The following is a 24,817-nucleotide window of genomic DNA, read 5'->3' on the forward strand; positions in this document are numbered from 1 at the left end:
TTCTCTTTTAAATGGGACTAATGGTACCAACCTTTGTAAAGCGCTTTGAGATCTACAGATGAGAGCTAGGTATTACTAAAAAGAATTTATTGGGTCCAGGTGGGAAGTAAAGATCTCATGGAACTACTTGGAAAAAAAAAAAAAAACCTCTCAAACAGCCCATATTCTTTCTTTCAGTAAAAGTCTTTAAAGCAAGGTAGTGTGTGAACTATTGTTGAATGCACAGTGCCTACCTCATTTGCTACACAGTCCCTGTACTGCCTATCTAACTTATTATTGTAAAGCACCAAGGGACACCTAGAGTAGCAAAGGAGCTAATTAAGACAAATTCTATTCTATAAATAAAATTGCCAAGTTAACAAAGTAACTGAGCATCCTTAGTAACTTTTCCCCATAACTTTTCATATCTGTACTGTAGACGATAGATAGCATTAAAATTGCTTCACACAATGAATTCACATAATACATTAGAAATCCTAGCAATGTTCCCTATCAATGCTTTAGTGTACTCATTGATCTTACCTTCATTCCATTAAAAATGCTTCATGTTATATCACCTCATTTTTCTCCCTTTCCCTTGCTGAGTTTTTGGCCACTGCTCCATCTCCCTCTGACACACAGTCAGGTTTGGACTTAACATGGCAGAATCAATTAGAGTCAGAGTTAGAGCTCTTCCTCCATCCCTGTGCTATGCACAGAGGCCAGGCAGAGGTCTGAGACCTTAGGTACCTACAGCCACAAGGGGGAAAGGTCACATAAAAGATGGAAGAAGAACCACCTCTGTGAATTCCTTTACTCTAGTCCCTGGGGCCCAGGTTCACAAAGGTGTTTAGTCAGTGCCCTTGGTGGCTGTCTCCTTCCATTACTTGGACCATGGGGCCGATCAAGCTGGGAAGAAGCAGGCTTGGACTAGTGTGTGCAACCCTCGCTTGAGTTCAGCGGCAGGCCCTGGTCCGGCCCAGGGGAAGTTTCCCCGGGGCTGCCACTCGCTGGGGGAGAGGGAATGCGCGTGTCTGGCACCTGCCCGTGGCTCTTACCTGCCTGACTCCCGCTGCCGCGCCGCTGGGCGCCTCAAACCTACTCCTCAGCTCCTCCCAGGGGATGGGGAAGCGCTCCAGCCTGCGGCGGCCGTCCCGGGGCTCCTCCTTGGCCACTTCGGCCCCCTCGCTGGCCCGCGGCGCTTTCTCCATGGTGCTGCTGCCGCCGCCGCGGCTCTTATCCGGCTGCCGGCTCTGAACTCGCCCCTCTTGGCCGCCAGCTACAACTGCTCGGGTCTCCTCCTCCCGCAGGGCGGCGGCGGCCGCTGCTGCTGGCGCGGGACAAGTTCTCCTCCCCTCCGGGGTTTGCGAGCGCCTGCGGCGGCGTCCTCCCGCGGAGCCCCCCCGGGGACCGGCTCTCAGCGCATCGCCCGACTCCCACTGCTGCTTGAGGCGCTCCAGGGAGCCCTTCTGGATCGGGAACTTCGCCAGCTCCAGGGCGCCCTGCAAAAGCACCACGCGGCGGGGTCAAAACACGTGGCACCAACGCGTGAAGGACACACCCGCCTGCCCCAAGTCCGCGCCTAGCCCGGGAGCCTAGCGTGTGATGGGACCCCACAGGCGCAGCCAGACATGTCCCAGGCCAGGCTACTCTGCTCCCCGAAGGTCAGGTCAGCCGAGAACGCACTGGGAACTCTTCTTTGCAGGAGGGCAGGCGCTGGAAGTGCAGCGTCAGATTGTCAATGACATAAGCAACTTCCCAAGGGAAAGAAAAGTCCCCAGCCTGCAGGAAACAGGGGCAGGAAAAGCCTATTGCCCCTCATTTCCTTAGATGTGGCACAGAGCCACCGAAGAACTGTTATGTGGAAACTCCTTATTGTTAAGTGCTGGGAAAAGCATCACGAATAATCTCAACTCTAAAAACAAACATTGCTCAAGTTCATGGTCTGGAGCACTTCCAAGATTTCCTGGTCTAGAACAAAGCCTTACCATAAACACATCACTTGAAATTAAGTAACATTTTTCACTTTCACTATTTTTCACTGTGGTGCAACCATTCTGAATGGAGCCCATCCGCAAACAAGTCTTTCAGAGTCAGACCCACATCCACAAAGGTATTGAGGGTCCTGACTTCCATTGACCAAAGCCACCTGTGCTTTCATAAATACCCTAGATGCAGCGATATCAGCCATTAAATATTAGAAAGCAGTTATTTGTGCTTTGGATTTGGATAATTATCCAGGACTGTTTAAGATAGAGTAAATTAAAATCTCAAATGTATATAGCTGAACTAGCTAGAAGAATGGGGTGTACACAAGTGCCTGGAGATGACTAGACACCAGTAGTAGGGTTTTTGCAATCAAACAGATCTAGTGTCTTAAAAGTGTCCCTCTCCTCTGGAGGATTTCCTACCCAGCACTGTGAATTCCACTGAATAACAGGTAGTTCCTTTAAAAAAAGGCATTACTTTCCCATAGAACAGAAGGAATTGTCCAACTCCAATGGATTTGGGAAAAGAAGGGCCATTTTTGTTCATGCGAGGCCTGACTGGTCAGTAGCTGGAATTTAGCTTGAACACAAGTACAAAGCCTTTGTACACAACTTCATTAAAAATGTAGCACTAGAGACCTGCTAAAAGAACTACAGACCTCAATATTTTAGTGACTAAGAGAGCTACTCTGGGCTGGATTCCTACTTCTGCACAATCCAGGCTGAAAAACTGCATTAGTAAATTCATCTGGAGCTGTCTCTCTCCTTGGCAGACATCACTGGCAAGACTTGGATAGAGCCCTATTACACACTTTAAAAGAGGGCCTTCTCCTCTTTGGAACATCTGCCCCTATAGCCATAGTTGAGTGCAAGGTGCATTAATTTGGACCCATAAAGGTGACGATGTGCCTTTTATATTTCAGTAGTTTTGTTATGGTGTAGGAGGGACGTAAAAGGTGTCTTATTAACTGTCACAACTGATGATGTGATCTCATCAGGATGGTTAATAAGAGATTTGATTCAAGGCCACTCACTGTCCATGTTAATATAGGATGCTTATGCACTAATGACACAGTTGTATTGTTATATCTTTATCCTAGAGAACTTTTACTTTTCATTGTATGTACAGTTAGAACTGCCAGAGACACAGACCACTAAGAACTTTCAATTTGACGGTTACTGCATCTGTGGCTGGGAGGGTGTTACTTGAACAGAGAAAGGTAGTTGAAAAATATATACAACTTCATGTCTGCTCTGCAGATTGAAAGGAGGAAAGGAGAAATTAAAAAGATTATACCTATCTGTTCCATCTGTCTAATAATTTCCCATTGAACTCATTGCTGTTGGAATATCTGAAGTTCTATAAATTTACTTTACATAGGGGGTGGGCAAGCAATGTGTAATTAAATATATCTCAGATAGTGATACTGTTACTACAAACTTAGCTCAAAGACCCTATGAGAAATGGACATGTCACTAAACATTAACTTTCTAAATTAGTACAACCAATGAATGATCAACAAAGATACATTTTACTAAATATATCAACAAATGCATGTTCAGCCAAAGTACTGAAGTCACTATGTACTATAGATAAATAAAAAGAAAGTTATATCGTTTCTTTTTAAAAAGTAAAGATCAAAAAGGGACTGTCCTATATTTTAGGGGTTTGAGTTAAGAGGAGCAAGTGACAACTGACAGTATAAAACGGCTGAGTCTAAGAGGGCAGCATCTCATTCATGAGAGCAGTAAGGCAGTATTGTTAATTTAATCTTCTTTCCTGTGCATCTAAGCTGATAGGATAGCATACTAAATCTTTACAGGACACTGAGCATTGCTGTAACATTTTAACATCTTTTCGTACCAACTTGTCTATTGGGAAAAGATTAAAGTGGTGGAGGTAGTTATTTAATTTTGGAAAATACTGTCTGAGGCTTTCTAAAAGAGTATTAGCTAGTCCTGCTGGACATAGGTGGAAGTAGTTTGAGGATTAGCCTGATTCTTAGTCATGGCTAGGACAGGGGCTATGGTTTCTGTTCTAAATAGATATGTCTGAGAAACTTGTGGGTGAAGTGTGGGCAAGGACCGGGCAAAGGTTGGGCCTGCTCCTGCACCAATCAAAGTCAATGTCAACATACCTGTGACCTTTAATGGGCGCAGTATTTGGCCTCACGGCAAGTTCCATCACAGTAGTAATGTTTTGAGAGGTTATTTTTATGCATCGCTTACTGAGATGTAGTATGTATTAAATGCAGTGGAATTATTTGTGATTTTTTTAAAATAAAACTGCAGGCTTTTCAGACCCAGAAGAAAAATAGTTTTGTTTTATTTTGTTTTTTGTTTTGTTGTGGGAAACCAGGTAGGTGGTAAAGTCATGTTACAAAATGTATGTTCCTTCATATGCATGAGAAGAATTGGGAAAGCATCTCATAACTTTTCATGGATCAGGTTCTAAAGTATGATTCTAGCCAAAATTAGTTTATCTTTAGCGCAGTGATAGCAAGCAGGTGTATTATGGGTTACAAGGTGGGCGCTTAGGGCCTGATTCAAAGTCCATAGAAGTTAATGGAAAGACTGCTATTGATTTCATGGGTCTATATAGTTTTCTGTGGCCTGTGACAGGCTCTTGGATCTGATTTTTTTTTTTTTTTACAGCCTAAGTATTTGGGGGGGGGGAACTGTTCTCACTCAGGGTTCTATCAGTATTTTGGTTTCCCATACCATTAAGAAAATCAGGGATCAGATTTACAATTGTATAACTCCAACTTTATATCAGTGTAATTCCATTGAGATTAATGAAGTTACGAATGGCATAAAACTGGAATAATGCAATGGTGACTCAGATACCCGGGGTGCTTTCATTATCATAGCATCTTGGTAGGGAACTTATTGCCACACAGCAGAATATCACTTCACTATATGAAGAGAAAGGAAATGGGGGTGAGGAGGCTAGGAGGGCAGAAATAGTTAATTTCAACACAGATGGGCTTGTGTAAATCCACCTCCATGCATAAAAAGAAAATAAATTAAACAGGAGGTGGATTGGGGAACAGGTTTACTTAAAAACATATGGATCAAATTCTGCTTTTGATAATGCCTGTGTAAATTTGGACCACTGGTCTGACTGGTAACAGATTTTGGCACATCTGTTTAAAGGTAAAGCAATGTTTAATTAGGTAACTTGTTCTTGGACCACTGCTGATACCAGACTACTGAACACTGGCGGCCCCATCTGTGAAAGTGATTTATAGATTCCTTCTCTGTGGCTCACAATGTTTGGCTCCTTGCAACAGCCTTGTAAAAATAGAAGGAGGACATTATTTTGCCATTTGTTTCCCACAGCTATAAACATCATTTAACAAAAACCACTGCATTTTTACACTACATTGTCTGTGATATATAGAATCATAGCAATTAGAGACAGAAAAGGACCATTAGATCATAGAGTCCTTCTCCACCTCCAGCAAGAGCAACAAAAATCCCCTGGAGAGGAAGTGTCAGACATTAAGCTGATATTATAGTAGAGAGAAAAGACTTATTAAATCTTAGCTAAAGGCCAAGAAGAAGTGATGCAGTTTTTCAAAACCCTAAAAATATAAAGCTTTAAATGCAACATCCACAGGCCAACTTTTTAAACCAAATCCATTATAATATAGCTAATGGAGTCAGTGAAAGGCTCAATGTGATGATACTGTATAAATATGTTAATTGGCAAGTGAGTTAAGTGTGTTATTCAGATATTTTATTTTTGATATTGCCAGCAGCACTGCTGTCTATCATGAATGCAAGTGCACAATTAGGGAGAATTTACAAATAGGGTGGGGGCTAATGAATGAATGCTGGATAATCAGTGTGTGCTGCAATGAATGTTATGACAGGTGAGTGCTGTGTTCTCTCAGATTTGATACAACTGTCAGAATTGTAGGGAGAGATACTGCATTTTAATGCAAATATGAGTTACAGGTCATGTATGGCTGTGACAAAAAACCTGCTTGCTTCTTCATATAGCCAGAGAGCACACGCCAGTGAACAGATTACCTATGTGCTAATCTTCCACCATGAAAAATATTAAGGCTGGATCAACAAAGGAGCTTAGGCAGTGCAATACTCAGTATTATGGCACTTCACTTTTAGGTGCCTAGAAAATCACAGGAACAACACTGCAACCAACAAAGCCTCAGGGCATGTCTACACTTAATTTAAAATGACATCCAGGCGCTGCAGAAATTAAGTCAGTCGGGCATGTCCACACCACACTCATTGTGTTGGTGGAGTGCATCCTCATTAGCAGTGCTTTCATTGATGCACAGAGCAGTGTATCATGGGTATGTATCCCACAGTGCAACTAGCTGCAGGCGTTTTTGGGAAGGGCTTGCAATGCCTCATGAAACCAAAACATTGTTGCAGGGGGGAATGAGAATATGGCTTCAACCTTCCATGATGCAGTTTTCTCCCTCCCTCCCTCCTCTGATATCAATGGCAAACAACCCATGCTTTTTCATGCCTTTTTTCAAAAGCCTGGCTTAGCCGCACATATGCCATAGCCCAAGAAGCATGGACCCCATTTAGCTTTGCACTCTTGTTGTGAGGTTTACAAACACCTCGCGCCTTATCCTGCAGTATTTCCAGAGCCGAGACAGGAACCGCCACGTGGAACATTGCTATGTCATTCAAGCAGCCAGGCTGCAAGTCATAGAACGAAACAATTCACAGTTGTTGCTGGCAGTTGTGCAGCAGCTGAACACGGTGGAGCACCGTTTCTGGTCCCGGGAAACAAGCACTGACTGATGGGATTGCATCAATAGGCAGCTATGGGATGACGAACAGAGGCTGGAGAACTTTCGAATGCAGAAGGCCACATTCCCCAGGTCTGAAGCACAGCAGCACTAAAATAAGACCTACTCTGTGGAGAAGCAAGTGGTGATCACTCTGTGGATTCCTGCAACCCCAGACTGCTACTGGTCAGTGGGGTATCAGTTTGGGGTTGGTAAATCCACCGTGGGAGTTCTTGTGATCCAAGTTTGCAGGGCCATTAATCAACTTCTGCTAAGAAGAGTAGTGACTCTGAGCAATGTGCAGGACTTAGTGGATGGTTTTGCCGCGATGGGGGTTTCCTAACTGTGGTGGGGCGATAGACGGAACGCATATCGCTATCTTGGCACTAGACCAGCTTGCCAAAGAATACATAGACTGAAAGGGTTACTTTTCAGTGGTGTTGCAAGCGCTGGTGGATCACAGGGAGCATTTCACTGACATCAACATGGGATGGTCAGGAAAGGTGCATGACATGTGCATCTCTGGGAACACAGGTCTGTTCAGAAAGCTACAATCAGGGAATTTCTTTCCAGATCGCAAAATAACCACTGATAATGTTGAAATGCCAATAGTGATCCTGGGAGACCCAGCCTATCTCTTGCTCCCATGGCTCATGAAGCCATAAACCGGCCATCTGGATAGCAGTAAGGAGCAGTTCAACAATAGGCTGAGCAAGTGCATAATGGTGGAGGAATGTGCCTTTGGATGTTTAAAGAGTCACTGGCACAGTTTGCTTACTAAATTAGACCTCGGTGAGAGCAATACTGCCATTGTTATTGCTGCCTGCGGCGTGCTCCATAATATCTGTGAGGAAAAGGGAGAGACGTTTCCGCAGGGGTGGGCTGTGGAGGCAGATAGGCTCGCAGCTAATATTGAACAGCCAGATACCAGGGCTATAAGAAGAGCCCAGTGAGGAGCTCTGCATCTCTCGGAGGCTTTGAAAAGCCATTACAGTAATGAGCAACAGTAATGTGTTGCTGCTTATCTGCGTTGTGGCTTCCCATACCATCCCCTCTGTTGCATCAGTTTCCCTGTACCTCCCCTGCCCCTCCCCAAGACCCCATGCTTGGAATAAATAAAGAGTATTGCATTCTTGAAACATTGACTTTTATTGCACAAACATAAACTGAAAGAACAAGAAAATAATTTAACCTCGGGCAAATGGTGTGAAGAAATTGGAAGGGGAAAAACTAAGTCAGCTTGTTTGTGAAAGCACAGAAGTTTTGCCCATCAAAGGTCTTCAAATGGCTGCCTTTTGTTCTTAGTAACCTCCCCCGGTGTTGAGTGGAAGGGATACTTCACCTCTAACCGCACACACACACACACACACCTCCTGGAATGTTTTGGGGAGGGGGATTGGGAACAAGGCAATATTTGGAGGTCATTGTGTAGGGGCTGCAGGGGGAGTCTAACCTCAACCTGTTTTTCTTGAAGCTCAACCAGACACCTCAACATGTCTGATTGGTCCTTCATAATCTGCAGCATCTCATTCTGTGTGGTACATTCATATTCCTGGGATACTCTCCTTCTCTCCATGTTCAGTTTTTCAGACAATTAAATCCTCCAGGCTCTGAGCTTTGTGTAAGCTGTCCCAGAGGTGTTCATTATCTCATTGAACATGTCATCACACATTCTCTTTTTCCATCTTCAAACCTGCAAAAGCCTCTCCGCTGGTGTGGAGAATGTGCTGAAGGCCAAGCTTTCCACTGTAAGGCATGCAGAGCACCAGGCAACTATTGTCATTGCATTACCTGGTTTCAGGGGTGAAAGTAACTTAAAGGACTTACCGGTATGCCGGAGTCCTGAGCGGGGGGGGGGAACCTCAACCAGAAGGGCAACCGAAAGAGGCGGGGCCTTTAAATCCCCAGACCCTTTAAATCCAGCTGCGGTAGTGGTGGCTGGAAGCCCTGGGCCCTTTAAATCACTGTCGGAGTCTCATGGTAGCGGTAGCTGCGGCTACTGCCGGGAGCCCCAGGGCCTTTAAATCGCCGCCCAAGCCCCGGGGCTCCCAACCATCGCCGTGACCCCGGGGCTCTGGTGGCTATTTAAAGGGCCTGGGGCTCTGGCTGCCGCTATCATAGTGGAGCCCCGGGCCCTTTAAATCACTGCCGGAGCCCCAGGCCGCCACTGCTACCCCAGGGCTCCAGCACTGAGGCTTTGGCGGTGATTTAAAGGGCCCCGGGCTCCGTCCGCTGCGGGAAGCCCCGGGCCCTTTGAATAGCCACCAGAGCCCCAGGGCTCCCGGCTGCCGCTGCTACCCCGGGGCTCTGGAACCGGGGTCTGGCGGTGATTTAAAGGGTCCAGGGTTCTGGCTGCTGCCGGGAGCCCCAGGCCCTTTAAATCAGTGGCCAAGGAAGCTGCTCCCTGCCCGTATGATCGGCGATGTACTGGCTCTTGCCGGTAAGCCGTACCGTACCGTACCGTACCGTACCAGCTTACTTTCACCTCTGCCTGGGTTTGGTACAAGGTTGCTATTTAAAAGTCACTCCCCTTATTACACTTTAATGCAAGCCAGAACATAATCAGAATCCCTAGCTATTCAATGAACCGGTTTGCTATTCCACGCACGGTGAGTATGACCCAGTGGCATGGTGATGGGTGTTGTGCTGCAACTTATGGGAAACCCACGTCGGGAGCACAGGTGGACAGGTAGACAATGCCCTCTCCCCTTAGCAACATGGATGTTGCTTTGAGAACTGGGACCAGCATTAAGCCTCCCAAATCGCAGCTCCGGGGGGAGGGAGGGGTTTGTGGCCATGAGAGAACACTGGAAGCCCACCCCCCTTCCCTTAATGCTGCTGGTAGAAGTCACCCTGGGCTTAAAGATTCTGAAGTCAACTCCAATCCCTGCCACTCACGCTATGATTGAGGGACCCAGAAATCACCATGGGTGGGGGATCACATGCTCTATTGTTTGTGGTATGAGCACTTGTAATGAAAACTTCCACCGGCTCCCCTGGGTGACCCTATGTGATATCAGTCCTCCTGAGGGTAACAGAGGTGGCAAGGGAGCAGATGTTGCAAGCATCTGGGTACAGACCTGGTCCTTTTGCTGCTATGCTGTGTACCACAATGATGCCAGCAGAGTGGCAGGAGAAAGTGTCCTATCATGGTGGAAGAAATAAGGCAGCCCTCCCCAGAAACCTTCTGCAATGGATGAAAGTTTCCTGGAGATCTCCATGGAGGATTCACAGGCCATCCCTATGGACATAACCAATCTTTTCCAGGGGGCACCCTTTGTATAGCTGGGGCGGCCAGTGGGAAGCAGACACCCACTTCACCTCACTTTTTCTTCATATTAAATATAAAATATAAGAGCATGTAACCCTTACAGTTTGACTGAAATTGCATACTCACCAGAGGTGCCTTCCCCAGCATCATGCTCATCCACGATGCTGTCCTGCTGGACTGCTTTAGGATTAAAATAGCACCTGGCTCTCAGGGAGAATGGATCCCCCGCTCACCTGTCTCCCATTCTCCTCCTCTTCCTCATCCAGAATGTCCTCCTTGTTGTTGCCTGAGGTAGCCTGAAATTCAGACTCCTGGGAGGTATCGACATTGCGTTTGGGGGTAGTGATGGGGTAGCACCGAGAATCACATCCAGCTCATTGTAGAAGTGGCACGTCTGTGGTGCAGAACCAGAATGACTGTTTGCCTCCCTTGTCTTCTGGTATGCCTGCCAAAGTTCTTTGATTTTCATGCAGCACTGCTGAATGTCCCTGGTGTAGCCACTCTCCCTCATGCCTCACACGATCTTTTCATGGGTGTCTATGTTTCTTTGGCTGGATCGGAGCTGTGCCTGCATTTCCTTTTCTCCCCACAGACCAATAAGTCCCACCATCTCCTGTGTACTCCAGGCTGGAGCGCGTTTGGGGCATTGAGTCACCATAATCAGCTGGGCAGGCGAGCTCTCCACATTGATCAAACAGGAAATGGGAATGCAAAAGATCCCAGGGCTTGTTCAAAACAATCTTCAGAGTGGTCACAGCGGAGCATTGTGGGACACCTCCTGGAGACCAATTCAGTCAACTTACACAATGCCGCGTCTACACTGCCTCTCTGTGGACCCATCAACATCGAATTAAGCACTATGCCTCTTGTGGAAGTGGAGTAATTAAGTCAACGTTTCAGGCAAGTCAGGTCGGTGGAAGGGACCTGGGAGTGTAGACGCATACATTATTAGGTCGACGTATGGCGGCTTCCATCAACCTAAGTTTGTAGTGTAGACCTGGCCTGAGTTAGCTGCCTACGCTCCCTATACAATGAATGGGGGAGAGATAAATGCCTTGGAATGCAATCCAAAGGCCAACATGCTAGGCAGGAAACCACCTAAGCTATCCAATGGGAGATGGCAATGAGAGGCATGTGTGTTAGATAGGTGCGTACGTTGAAACTCCGTTAGCAATCCTCGAATGGGACCTTGTGCCCTGGAATCAGGTTGGGTTAAGCATCTAAGCTGTTTCTTCCAGCACTGAGTTAGGGGCCTGCTTCTCTCCACACAAAAACAGCTGGAGGAGGCGCTGCTGCCCACCTTACAATTTTAACCCAGTGGTTAGAGCACTCACCTAGCATGTGGGAGACCCATGTTCAATACCCCCTTCCCTGCCAGCAGGGGAGAATGGATTTGAACAGGAGTCTCCCACCGCTCAGATGAGTTCTCTAATCACTGAATTCTGGGACATTCTGATGTGGGGTTTCCTCAGTCTCCCCTGTTGAAGCTGTTCCATTGTGGATAAATAATGAAGAAGTGATTAGAACAGGGGGACTAGACTCAGAGTCTCCACCTAAGTTCCCTGTAAGCTGCGCGGTCATGCAGCAGCCTATTTAGCGCTGTGCAGGCACTCAGGGAACCTCCTTGGGACCTGCTGTGGCCCGGCCCCAACTCAGCCTGTGGCCCAGACCTGCTGCAGCCAGGGCAGTGACCCGGACCCAGGCATGGCTGGGACAGCTCTCCCACAGCACAAACCTGCTGGGGCTGGGGGAGGGGCACCTATCCTGCAGCTCCACCCCCACAGCTCCCACAGCAGGGAGAGGCGCCTCTCCCCTCCAGCCCATGTGCTGCTGCAGGGTGAGAGCACTGACGGGAGTCCTTTCTCCTGCCATAGCCCCAGAGCACCCTCCTGCACCCCAAGCCCTTCATCCCCGGCCCCATCTCAGAGTCCACACCCCTAGCTGGAGCCCTCACCCTCTGCACCCAACCCTCTGCCCCAGCTCCGAGCCCCTCATCCCTGCCTCACCCCAGAGCCTGCAACCCTAGCTGGAGCCCTCACCCCCTGCACCCAATCCTCTTCTCCAGCCCTGAGCCCCTCATCCCCAACCCCACCCCAGAGCCTGCACCTCCAGCCGGAGCCCCCACACACCTGCACCCAATCCTCTGCCTCAGTCCCGAGCCCCTCATCCCCAACTCCACCCCAGAGCCTGCACCCTTAGCCAGAGCCCTCACACCCCTGCACCACAACCTTCTTCCCCAGCCCTGAGCCCCCTCCCAAATTCCAAACCCCTCAGCCCCACCCTCACCACATGAATTTTGTTATGTGCACCAATATGAAAGTGATGTGTCACATATCAGCTCCATATTGGTGCAAATAAAAAATTCATTCCGCACATGGGTGGGAAAATTTAGAGGGAATACTGGTCTCCATTGCCCAGGTGGGTAGGTGCCTTAACCACTCACTGGATTACAGACTCCTTCTCTCACTCTTTCTCTCTCTCTGGCCCAAAGACTGTTCCACTGTGGATAGATTCTTAAATAGCCTGCTCTGGGGCTTAGGTGGGAGATAGGGCACCTGACACCTACAAAGAGGCACCAGTGCACATGCCCAGAGGCAGAAATGTAGGTGCTAATAGAACTTTTCTGAAAACTTAGAAGCACACAGGGTTTGACGGGAGTTTTCTGAATCACTGTGGAGCCTAAAACTAGGACTTAGATGCCTAGTACCTTTGTGGCTCCTACCCTAAGAACCCAGACCCAAGCCAATAAACCCTGAGATCAAGTGACCTTCTCTGTAATTGCATTGTTTGGAGAAGAAAATCACAGCTACCTGCTTTGATAATGAACACCTCTGGGACAGCTTACACAAAGCTCAGAGCCTGGAGAATTTGCTACCCCTTTTTGACTCAAGAGCTTTGATAAACTTCAGGATCCTGTGGGTTGTTTCAGTTAGGAGGAGAATTTGATGATGGAAGCCTGCTATCTGATGCAATCCTATTTATTTATTTACCAATCCTATTTATGTACACAATCTTGTTTCCCTGAACACAGCAGGAATCAAACAGCAGGAGACAGATTCTTCTTACGCACAGCTACAAGTACCTTTTTAGCCAGCACTCAGCCCAAAAGCTCTGTCTCAGGGCTTTTTCTCATGGCAATGCTACAGGTCACTTGGGATGACGTGATCATAGACAGTATATTATATATGCCCAGGAAATCCTCTTTTGTCATTACAAGGAGGTATTTTTTTCTGAGGTTGATAAACAGCTGGTATCTTCCCAATACATAATGAATCTCCATATCACTACTTTTTTTTAAATAGAAAAGCATTGAAAAGAGCTGGTAGAGAAAGAAGTTTCCAATCCAATCAGGAAGAAAAAGATTAGAACAAAATCAATGGCTTGCTGTGTTTTGACATTCATATAATGTCAATCTGCTGCAGGGCAGGGAAACTTATCTGAAAAAATAGATCTTTTAAACATGAAGAGCCACTCGTTGGCCCTTCTGAATTGGGCTTAAAGTTCCATGTGGAAAAGGGCGAGAAAGCTCAGAACCCACAGCACGTTGTGACCTGAAGCTGTAACTATGACAGAAAACAAAATGTTTTCTTAGCTTAGCCAAACTTCTCTTGAGTCATTTGGCTAGGTGTGAAGCCAAGAAGATTCACAATCCCATGGGCAGGTGAAACAATCAAATGTTAGCAGAATGAGCATATGAGGGAGTAACATTATGTAGCTTGTATAAGACATAAGCCCACATATTGGGCCACATTTCCACTTCTCATGGTAAAACCTGTGGAGAACATGAATTGAGGGCAGAAATCTCTGTTAGATTCCCCACACTGTTCTATCAAGGGGATGGAGTTTTCTTATGTGAAATAGGCTATCAGGTCCCACCTCCTATACCCACATATCCTGGGACACCAGTATCAGGCCAGGGCCACCCACACAGAGGCCTTGTAGCAGCTCTTGCCCTCAGCAGCAATATCCCTCTCCCTCCCTGAAAGCATGTTTCCAATGGAACTGCACTGTCATAGCCTCCTCTGGCCACAGCTGCCATTAAAAACCCTCTCCGCACCACTGAGCAGGTTTTGTGGAGAAGATAATACAGTCCCAATCCCAATGTGCATTGTCCACCCCACCCCACCCCCCGAACACCCCAAATCCTCCCCCAACCCATCCAGTTACTGCCTCTTTCCAAGTGTGGATATTCAGGCCAGGGAACAACCATCCACAAGGTCCACAAGGAGCCATGAAGACACAGAGGCAGCTGATCCCTTTCTACATAGTGGGGATTTTCAGCTGCTGCTGTGTCATCATGGAGTCTTCTGCTGGACCCCACATAGAGTTCTTCACTGAGCAATGTGTTTTCTTTTTTGTCTATACACACTCTTCTGAGGTTCCTCTGAGCTTACGTGGTTTGAAAAGCTGCAGTTCTTTAGCAGGTACATAAAGCTTCAAGTATTTATAACTTTTCTCCATTTAAAATTCAGACATTTCTTACATGAAGGAGATTAAACAAGTGTCTGAAATGAGCAAAAAAAAAAAAAAGATTATCTAATTTAAAAACAAAAGCTTAAATAATCGTAGCCATATTTTGAGACAATAGATTAATTTGAGCTCACATTTTATATGCTAAGCTTTAGGCTGATGCAAATATGGGTGGCTAAATTATAAACCTTGAAAAAACAGAATTTAAAATGAAAATGGCAAGTGACTTAACTGTAGCAGTGCTCACAGGTGCCACTATTCTGATGTAATTCACACAGGAGCACTAATTCTCAATTAACGGTCTGCACATTTTGTATCCAAAATTGGCATATTGTTTCATTTAATAGGAAAGGAGTAGCAACCATGCATTATTAATATTTATGAAGAGTAAACCAAAGGCGAGGCATTTGTTTTATTTTTCTTCCTTTTATCTCCTCATTCTCATGTATTACATGAACGTTATCAGGCACCACACGAGATAACCTATTTTAAAAAATCCATTAAGTTGCATATTTGTAATGAGCTTATCTTACCCCGGTATTTTTTTCAGTCAAGTTTCCTTCTTGTGAGTCTGCTACAGCAGTCATGAACCTGTTAAAGGAAAACACAAATGTAAAATTTCTTTAACTTGCTGATCTCATCTAACTAATGACCATCAGGCACGATAGACATACATCTGATAGCAGTTACAAGACACCATATCTCTTATATGTGCCTCTTGCCAATGTATTATTTAGTGAGCCAGGGAAGAAAGGAGCATACTTTCAGCCATACCTATGACTGTATTGTGTGCTCACCTTTCACTGCTTAGCAGTGGTAAAAGCTGGAAGTGACAGCTTTTGTTTCAAAACTCTATAGATGAGAACAAAGCATACACTGTAGTAATGAACATTTGTTCTTAAGGACATAGAAAAGGTTTGGAGGGGACATATACTTGGTATCATATAAGAGATATAAATAAGGAAGAATTAAGTACTGTAATAATTATTCAGTCCAGGTTATAGTACTGTATTTAAGCAATGTTGGTGTTAAATAGACATTGCTACTTCTCAAAATAATAAAAGATAAGTCATTTCATTTTTATCAAAGGGTTTCTTCCTATGTCAGAATCTACATATATAAGGGATGTGAGTGTTTTCAAAGAGATCCCCATCCCTTTCATTTTATTTTCTTCTTTGCTGTACTGTGGGAGTTGCTTCCTATTTATTGGCATTCCCTTTGTCATAAACTTTAGATTATCCATGTGAGGCTTATTTGATCTCTCTGACCCATTTTTTCCAGCCAAGTGAGTCTCCAAACACTGATGTTCTAATGATGTACCACTCCAAATGATGTTACTTGTTGCCTGTGACAAATGAATTCAAAAGAGGCAATACATTTTAATTTACTGTTCTAAATCTTAAACTGTGAAATGGATTAAATGTATCCACTGAAGAAGATGTAATACTGCTAATAGAAAGCACTGGGAAAATCTGAAGGACTAGTCATCCTACTTACCAAATATGATTTCCATAAATTTAATTCTGTTTTGTAATGGGGAGGGGACAATTACTGACTATCCAAGAAGTGTTGAGAAGCATCACTTTCCTATCACTAATTTCCTCTGACAAATAAGCAGTAGACAGTAAATTTGCTTAAGCTTTTATGTATTTGCATAAATTCAAGCACAAACCATTGGAAATACGTGACTTCCCATTTTAAAGTTATATTGTTACAAATCCTCTATGCAGGGAAATAATTGCATATATATTTGTGGGATGTCTAGTACGTTTATGATAGACACCAACATATAAGACAAATAAATAAATTAAAATATGTTTCCAATATAGGGCCAGATTCTCGGCCTCTCCTAAATCTCCTTTGCAACTTAAAGCAACATCCAAGGATTCCCCTAGCATAGGCAAATCTTCAGCTGGAGTAGGGCTGGCTATGCCAGCTACTCCTGGCCCTCTCCCCAATATGCATTGGGGATAGTCTATGGCAGGCTGAGGGCAGAGAGGGGGAGTATGAGAGGTGGGAGGGACCTATCCCTGACCAGCAGTATAGTTCCTAGAGGACTGCTTCAGCCAGCATAATTTAGAGCAGCTTTTAGATGCCTATAAAATATACCGGGGCCATTTTGTACTGAGACTGAGTCCAGGATCAGGGAAGTGGGAAGTTGGTACAGTTTTTCTCTTCAGAGTTCAAGTGTCAAGCCTAGATTCAGAGTTTATGAATCAAGCCTAGATTGTCCAGAGCCTACTAGCTGACCTACTGTACTCAGTCGTCCTTGCAGATCAGTTTCCCATTGAAGGTGAAATCAGGATATATACTTAGTGAATCTTGCTTATTTATACTATATACGCCAGTCATTGAATAGAGGTGGTCTCAAACAGCACCCAGGCAATCTCTTTTCAAGAACCTCAGGACAAAGACCCATACCCAGTTTCCAGGAAGCAAGTCTGCACCAATTATTGACTATAGATAGAGAAATTAAGGGAGAGAACAAACTCTCTTGCTGTTTTCTACAGCTGCACCAAAATATCTGCATCACAGACTCAGCAGTGATACAATATTTCTTCAAAGACTGTACACTGCTCACATGCTGAGAAAAATAACTTCTCAGACTATGTGTAACAGTTCCATTTACTGATTCGTGTAATAACACAATATATTGTTTCATACATCACAGCACTCCACAAGATCTGTTCCATTCATACTACTAATGAGGGAGGATCAGTATAATAGCTTCTTAAAAATTAATGATTTAGGCCTGAATTCAGGAAAGCATCCCTATTCAGGACAGTATTTAAGCACATACATATAGTTAAGTATTTGCTAAGTAAGTAAATCCATTTATTAATTTTGAGTACTGGTGACATCACAGTGGAATTTTCAGAAGTCTTCGCAATCCATCTCTAACGTTGATCACTCAGCATCTGACCTTTCAGTGATCTGCCACACACCATGCATCCATCTCCTCGCTGGTCCTCTCCTACAGTGATGATCCTCCACCATTCCTTCCATAATAACTTTCTTAAGGTTATTTTCATCTCTACACCTAATGTGACCAAAGTACAAAAGTTTGTGTGGCAAATTGTCTTTAATGCAGTAGGTGTTTTGCTCATTTTGGGGGGAAAAATCAGTCACACTGTCTGCTTCTACTCTTCATTTCATCACCCACTCCTTTCTGTGCTCTTCCTCTCAACTGGAAACAATTAGATCCAGAACCATGTGACCAGCCAGCTCTCATTGAACCATCAGCGAGTGACTTCTGGACTACAGTCTGGGACCCTCTGCAGTATTAATGGAGTTGTGTATCCTAATCTAGTCCAGACTACAATGTAATTTGAAATTAACATAAGAATCGTGTCAAGACGGTTTGGATGTCTTTGATTGCAAAGTTAGGAGATCAGCATAAACATCTCCTTATAATTATCTTGATCTTTCTCCAGTATTATATATGCTTTGCATTTGGACCCTTAATTTTGTTATTTGGACCCTTAATTTTTACTCTTGTCAAAACGTTAACATAATGAGAAGACATGAAAAACCATTATGACTTAGCCAAACACTGGGAAAAATAAGTGACTTATATGTGAAAGGAAGAATGGAAAAGAAAAATACATAGATTTAAAAGTCTAAATGTAATGTGAACATTTATACCATAGGAAGTGAGTAAAGCAGTCAATATATTACTGGTATCAAAGTTGGAAGAATTCTCTTCTGATGTGTGATCGGAAAACATATAGGAGCAGTACATCAAACTTTGACTAAAATACATGTAAGCAGAGTCAGAACAGGCTCTCTGACATCTGGTGCTGAGCTGTGGAAAAGGACTTCAGGGGCTGATCTCGTTTGCATGGGCACACCCACTCTGCCTAGCATAATGGGACTGCGGGCCCAAATGGTCACTTTGGCTGCTGTGGGATTCCCCAGTCTCTTTGTTATTGGGGCAGGAGTAATAAAGGGTTGTTATCCTGTTTAACTGAATCAAGGACAGTAGAACTGTACTTGGCATTTTATGACGGATGGAGGGACTCGCCCTCAACTAAGTAGCACTCACTAGGCAAGGGACATGGGTTCCAAAACCCAGTGAATTGAGAGAGAGAGAGAGAGAGAGAGAGGGAGGGAGGGAGGTGTGTGTGTGTGTGTGTGTGTGTGTGTGTGTGTGTGTGTGTGTGTGCGTGCGCGCGTGCGTGCATGCTTGCTCCCTCCCTCCTTTCTTTCTGAGGCTCCTAAATACCATTTTGATGCCTCTTCTCTCCACTGTGTAATAACAGAGCTAAGTTTGACTCTATTAGGAATCTTGTTACATGCTGAAAAGCTGAAATCACAATACCCAGGTCTAAGCATTAGATCTACTTTGGGCTAGTGATGCACCAGCACTGAGACTCCCCTACTACCAGCTGCAATCACTAAAGAGCTAAAGTTACTAAGAGCTGAAATCACTGAGAGCTATGTTAAGTAGCAGGGGAGCCTGAAGATATATTGGTGAGCGGCTAACAGGACGGCTGGTGGAGAGGAGCGGCTAGCGGGATGGCTGGCGGAGAGGGGCGGCTGGTGGAGGGGGCAGCTGGAGGAAGGGAGCGGCTAGCGGGATGGCTAGCAGAAAGGCGCAGCTGGCGGAGAGGAGCGGCTAGTGGGATGGCTGGCGGAGAGGAGCGGCTAGCGGGATGGCTGGTGGAGAGGGGTGGTTGGTGGAGAGGAGCAGTTAGTGGGACAGCTGGCAGAGAGGGGCGGCTCACGGTGAGGAGCAGCTAGCGGGACGACTGGCGGAGAGGAGCAGCTAGCGGGACGGCTGGCAGAGAGGAGCGGCTGGCAGTGAGGAGCGGCTAGCGGGATGGCTGACGGAGAGGGGCAGCTGGAAAAGAGGAGCGGCTAGTGGGACGGCTGGCGGAGAGGAGTCAACTCGGACAGGCAGAAGGGTTATATATAGAACAGAGGTATATTCTCAATGACTGCAAACATCCTAATGGCTGTAATGTTTTAATAAGGATTTTGTCTGACTATACTTAATGGGCCTGATCTTGAATCCATTGAATTTGATGGGAGTTTTACTATTAACCTCAGTGGGAACAGGTCTGACCTAATATAAGAACAGTCACTTTAAAAATTCTTTCTCGAGCTCCAAACATACTACTTTCATTTTAATAATTTATTAGTATCACAGTTTTTACATAAATACAGCTAGTTGTTCACCTGAGAGATTGACATCTGAAATCTGTTTGAAGCAGGCTTTATCAATCATTAGGATAACCTACTTATTCTTCCACTGCCAATTTATTTAAGAGTTTTAGTGTTTTGTATCTGAGGACCTTAAAGATTTTGAGCAACTACAAATACAACTTTTTAAAGTTCAGTTTCTTTCTTTACATCTATTTCTTTTCATTCTACAGTCCAGGCATTCATGCCTGGGTTCCTGTAGCTATTATGAGTCATTTGTTGTCAGAGACCCTGTTTCAATTGTAGCTCCATTCTGGAGTCATCTTATGTTGTGTTCTGTGATGCTCTTGAGGTTTAACTTTAAAAAGACACAAGCAGGGAATGGGAAATAAACATGACATTATTATCAGTACAGACCTGCTCATGTACAAGGACCCGGCTTTCCATTGTGCACTTGTTTTCAAAGAGGATTAAAATGTACTCCTTACATCCACATAGAGCAGTGGTTCTCAAAGCCAGTCCGCCGCTTGTTCAGGGAAAGCCCCTGGCGGGCTGGCACAGTTTGTTTACCTGCCACATCCGCAGGTTCGGCCGATCGTGGCTCGCACTGGCCATGGTTCGCCGCCAGGGCCGGCTCTGGCTTTTTTGCCACCCCAAGCGAAAAAAAAAAAAAAAACCTGCGGGGCGGCCAAAGCCAGGGTGCAGGGGGACTCCCTGCAGTGCAGACGTGCCCCGGCTAGCAGGGGTGGGGGGGAAAGGGAGGGAGCGAGGGGAGAGAGAGAAGTGGGGTGGCCAGGGCTTCAGTGGGGCGCTCCCCATGTGGCCCTGACCGCCGTGCTGCCTGCTAGGAGGGCTCCACGCCCTCCACGGGGAGGGAAGGACGCGGGCTGCCCTGCTGGGCTTGCTACAGACCTGGCACCATCTGGGGCAGATGGAGGGCACAGCCCACTCCCAGCAGGGCATTCCCATCCTCCGCGCTGCCGCCCCCTACAGGACGGCCGGATCAGTGAACAAAAAAACAAAACAACAACGGCCGTCGCCCTAGGATTGGGCGGAATGCCACCCCATAGGATCTGCCGCCCCAAGCACGAGCTTGCTCGGCTGGTGCCTGGAGCCGGCCCTGTTCGCCGTTCCAAGCCAATGGGGGCTGCGGGAAGTGGTGCGGGCTGAGGGATGTGCTGGCCGCCCTTCCCTCAGCCCCCATTGGCCTGGAGCGGCCAACCACAGCCAGTGGGAGACGCAATCGGCCGAACCTGCGGACGCGGCAGGTAAACAAACCGGCCCAGCCCGCCAGAGGCTTTCCCTGAACAAGCGGCAGACCGGCTTTGAGAACCACTGACATACAGTACTATATCTGCCAAAATAGCACGTTGCTAAAACATGTCTCTTCAGTCCTAGCTTGGAGGTGTCAGTTTTATAAGGGCGGGTCTAAGGAAGTACAGTAGCTATTACTTTTGAGTGTACAGTATTGGGACAATGGTTCACACCCAGTTCACTTCACTCACATTAGTACTGTTGTGGTCACTGGGAGTTTTGGTCACCTGAAGTTTCTGTAGGTATGGACTGCACGAGCTTGGTTTTTAGTCATAAATGTGGACCAACTCACTATTTTAAATAGACATCATATTTAAATTTGCAAATTAGCAAGTGGGCCTATACAGCAGATCATTTTCATATTTTTATTGTACACTGGAATTGAATTATATATTAAAACTATTTTCCATTTTTAATTATAGCTGTGCTCCTAAGTGCCTGTATAGTTAAGTTTGTCTGTGTGTTTTCTTTATAATTTACCATCTTTGAGAGCTAATACCTTTGGGCCAAATTCTGTGGCCCTTAATTGAGTAAAACTCCTGTTGGAGTCAGAGAGTTTTGCTTTACTAACACTGAAGATTTTGGGCCTTTGCAGACTGGAACTTCTTCCTATTGAAGTAAATGGGAGTTTTTCCATTATTTGATTGGTGACATAGGCTAGAGCTAACGGTGTGAAATCTCTGCAAGATTCTATTCATATAGATTTGTCCCTGGTTGCTCAATCTATATTTGTCTCTCCCTGCCCACCCAGGAAAAAAGGTTATGTGGTTGATCCCAGGCTATTGGTGGCAGGCCATGGGCCATCTATGCAACCCTTGTCCCCACCCATACCTCTGCAGCTGCTCTGTGTGCCTGGCACCTCACCCACCTGCTTTCCAGCAGCATGACTCTGTAGAGTCCAGGGAGAGAAGGGGAAGCTGCAAAATAGGCAGCCATTTCTCCAGTGCCTTCTACCCAGTAGTGTTATGCTCAGCACAGGGAGGGTTGCTTCCATGCATTTAGATCAGGGGTATGATTAAAATTTGGTATGTAGCTTACAAGCTGTCAGGAGGAAAATGGTTTATTTTTAAACATAATTTTTCAAGCCATAAGCCTCTTTTAAGGTACAGCTCAGCATAAAGTACTTGGAGTTAGTGATTCCATCACACCTGTGAGATATCAGAATTTCAAGGAAGAGATTAAGAGGGAGAAACCCAGCTCATTTGATGGCTGAGCAGAGAGGAGAGTAGATTTTTAGTTCTCTGATCCTGAAGTGAGGACTGCCTGAAGGCAGGAGCTTCTGGGACAACTGATGGCCTCTCCCTGAAGTAAAAGAGGGCCTGATCCTGACTTGTGTTGGGAGGGGACTATTCCTATCTATTGTTGGGAAGTCAGTGAAGGGCTACAGCCCAATGAGTGCTCTCTGAAGGAAGTGAACATTAAGCCAGCATTGGGATGATTCCTTTGTGTAATCTCCCTCCTTTCTGTGCTTTGACTGCTTTGGAAGGGGTCTGGACTATCTGGGACCCAGCTGGAGGGCTGAGCCTCTTAGGCCTTGAACTGGAGTGGGAAGCTCTCCTGGCCCTTGGAGAGCTGTGGCCTAGCTGAGTGCCAGGGTTCTGCCTGAAGCCTCTGGGGAGTTTTGTTGACAATACTGTATACTATTATCATAACTTCAGTATCTCCTTTATTTGTCAAACTCTTAAAAAATGGGTTTGTTAAAAACATGAACTTCTATAGATTTATTTTTACTTTGAAAAAGTCTCAGTTGTTTAAAAGTTGCTGACTGCATTTGTAATACATCTGATGCAAAGAGCAGCATAGCTGCTGAATCTGTGAAATAAACACGCAGCATATCTCTGACCTTCAAAATTTCCAGTTAATTGAAGGGTATTTCTGTTCCTTTGACAGCAATGTGCATTATGCATTATTGTCCTGCTTGGATCCTCTGTATCCATAGGTTTTAGGTACATCTGAAGCCTTTAAAAACTGGTGTTAGGGTTGTGTTTGAACCAGTGTGTAGTAAGAATAAGGTACTTGCTGATCTTCCTTGAGATCAGACAATATTCTGTGCACAGACACTACAGGGATGGGGATCACAGAAGTAGCTAGTGAAACAGCTGTCTGTTTCACTAAGCATTAGCTTTATTACATATTTGTGTGTGCATATACCTCCCTTCCCCTGCTCCCCATCTATATCATACCTAATGATTTAGGATCTATCAAAGTCCTACTGAAGTCAGTGAAATCTTTCCATTGAAGTCAATGGAATCAGGTTCTTAACTTTAACTGTTGGATTCCTTTATTCATTTTAAACTGACAGCAAAGTGAAAGGAAGTCACGAGTAGGTAAAACAACAAAGGTGTGGGAATCCTTCTAATTCCTAGAAGCTTATATTGTGGTATTTGGTGTCCCTAGCCTCTGTTTGTCAGAGGGTGGACAGGGATGGCAGGAGAGAGATCACTTGATCATTATCTGTTAGGTTCACACCCTCTGGGGCACTGGCATTGGCTACTGTTGGTAGACGGGATACTGGTCTGGATGGACCTTTGGTCTGATCCAGTGTGGCCGTTCTTATGTGTGTGGTATTTTTGTTTTAAACACACCCTATTTAGTAACTGGTCAGATAGGTGTCTACCTTTTACTTGTTTAGTTTAATTATGAAATTACTTTTTAGGATGTTATTGTGCATCTAAAACTTAAGGAAAATCCTAGAACTGCTTCCCCACACAATCAAATGATACGACAGGAACAAGTAGGCCAGGATTCAGAAACTCTATTACCTGTGTTTCATTGTCTACCTCTGGCAGAAAGCCAGCTTTGTAGAGGCTCTCAGATTTGTTTGAATTAGCCTTGGTGTGTGGATTTCAGACGCTAACTCTGGACCTGGAACTGAATTTTGCTGTTAGCCCCACACTCTGTACTGGTCTAAATAAAAATCAAAACACTGCAACCCTTATTATAAAGCACGGTACTAAAAGACAAGTGCTAAAACAACAAATATGCTTTCTGGTCTTAATGTGATGTGTATCCTACCTAGTTCACAGTCCATAAAGCTAGATACCTAGTTTCTAGGTAAGCTAGAAACTAGCTTGTGATAACATTTATAGTACAATAGATTGGAAGGTAGTACAAGCTTGGTGCTGGTTTCTGTGCTGGGGTAGAACTAGACCTTTTGTTATCTTTGCAGGCTTGAAATAGTCGTTGTTGTTTGTAACCTCTAAATCTGTTAATACAATTGTGATTACAAATACGGATAAACATCCTAATTCTCAGGTTGAGGGAGAAGCAGTGCATGATCTCATTAAATGTGTGGGAAAACAAATCCCAGAGACACTGCAGCTGAAATTAAGTGATGTGCCTCATTGCACGAGCCCACTCTCGAAGGACAGACTTCACTTCTAGTACAAAAAGAAGGCAGTGTTTCCAATCCATTTAATATCTGAGATGCCAAATTAGCAGAGGGCCTACTGAGGGAGGGTGTAACGGTTTTTACCATCCAAGAGGCTGGATGCTTGAAGGAAGATGTCAGTAGTTCTACTAATGACAACTAATAGGCGTACTTTAGTTCAAGTGCTACCATTCATAGGAAGCTAGACATGTTCTGTCCTCTCTGTGCTTATTGTAAATATGGGTTTCTTCCCATAGCTGCACTGTTTTGCTAGGAATAATAAGTGTATGGTAAATAGATATTCTGTAAGCAGAATGCAACACAACCCTGCTGCAGACTCATGACTCCCCTCCCGAAGATGAGGTCTGAGATTGGGGGTGAGTGGATCTCACAAGGTCTCTAAGTTCTTCAGTAGGTTGGGGGAAGGTGGGAGAAGAGATTAGCCCTATTCTTCTCTCCAACCCCACATGCCCCACCTCTGAGTAGTAAAAGGTTTGATTTCCCC

General features: G+C 45.3%; 1 protein-coding gene across 2 annotated transcripts in view; it reads right to left on the minus strand.

Moving 5' to 3' along the window:
* Nucleotides 1-1,757, minus strand: part of XIRP2 (xin actin binding repeat containing 2) — a 147,010-nt gene extending 145,253 nt beyond the window's left edge. The window contains exon 1 of one of the 2 annotated variants that reach the window (XM_054043677.1): nucleotides 1,038-1,756. In XM_054043677.1, coding sequence (XP_053899652.1) covers nucleotides 1,038-1,190 — 153 coding nt within the window. In that variant the 5' untranslated portion in view covers nucleotides 1,191-1,756. Of the gene's footprint in view, nucleotides 1-1,037 lie in introns of both variants that reach the window. The other variant, XM_054043678.1, reaches the window with a different exon arrangement.
* Between the last annotated feature and the right edge of the window lie 23,060 nt (nucleotides 1,758-24,817).

The sequence above is a fragment of the Malaclemys terrapin genome, chromosome 11, assembly GCF_027887155.1.
Source record: "Malaclemys terrapin pileata isolate rMalTer1 chromosome 11, rMalTer1.hap1, whole genome shotgun sequence".
Lineage (NCBI taxonomy): Eukaryota > Metazoa > Chordata > Testudines > Emydidae > Malaclemys > Malaclemys terrapin.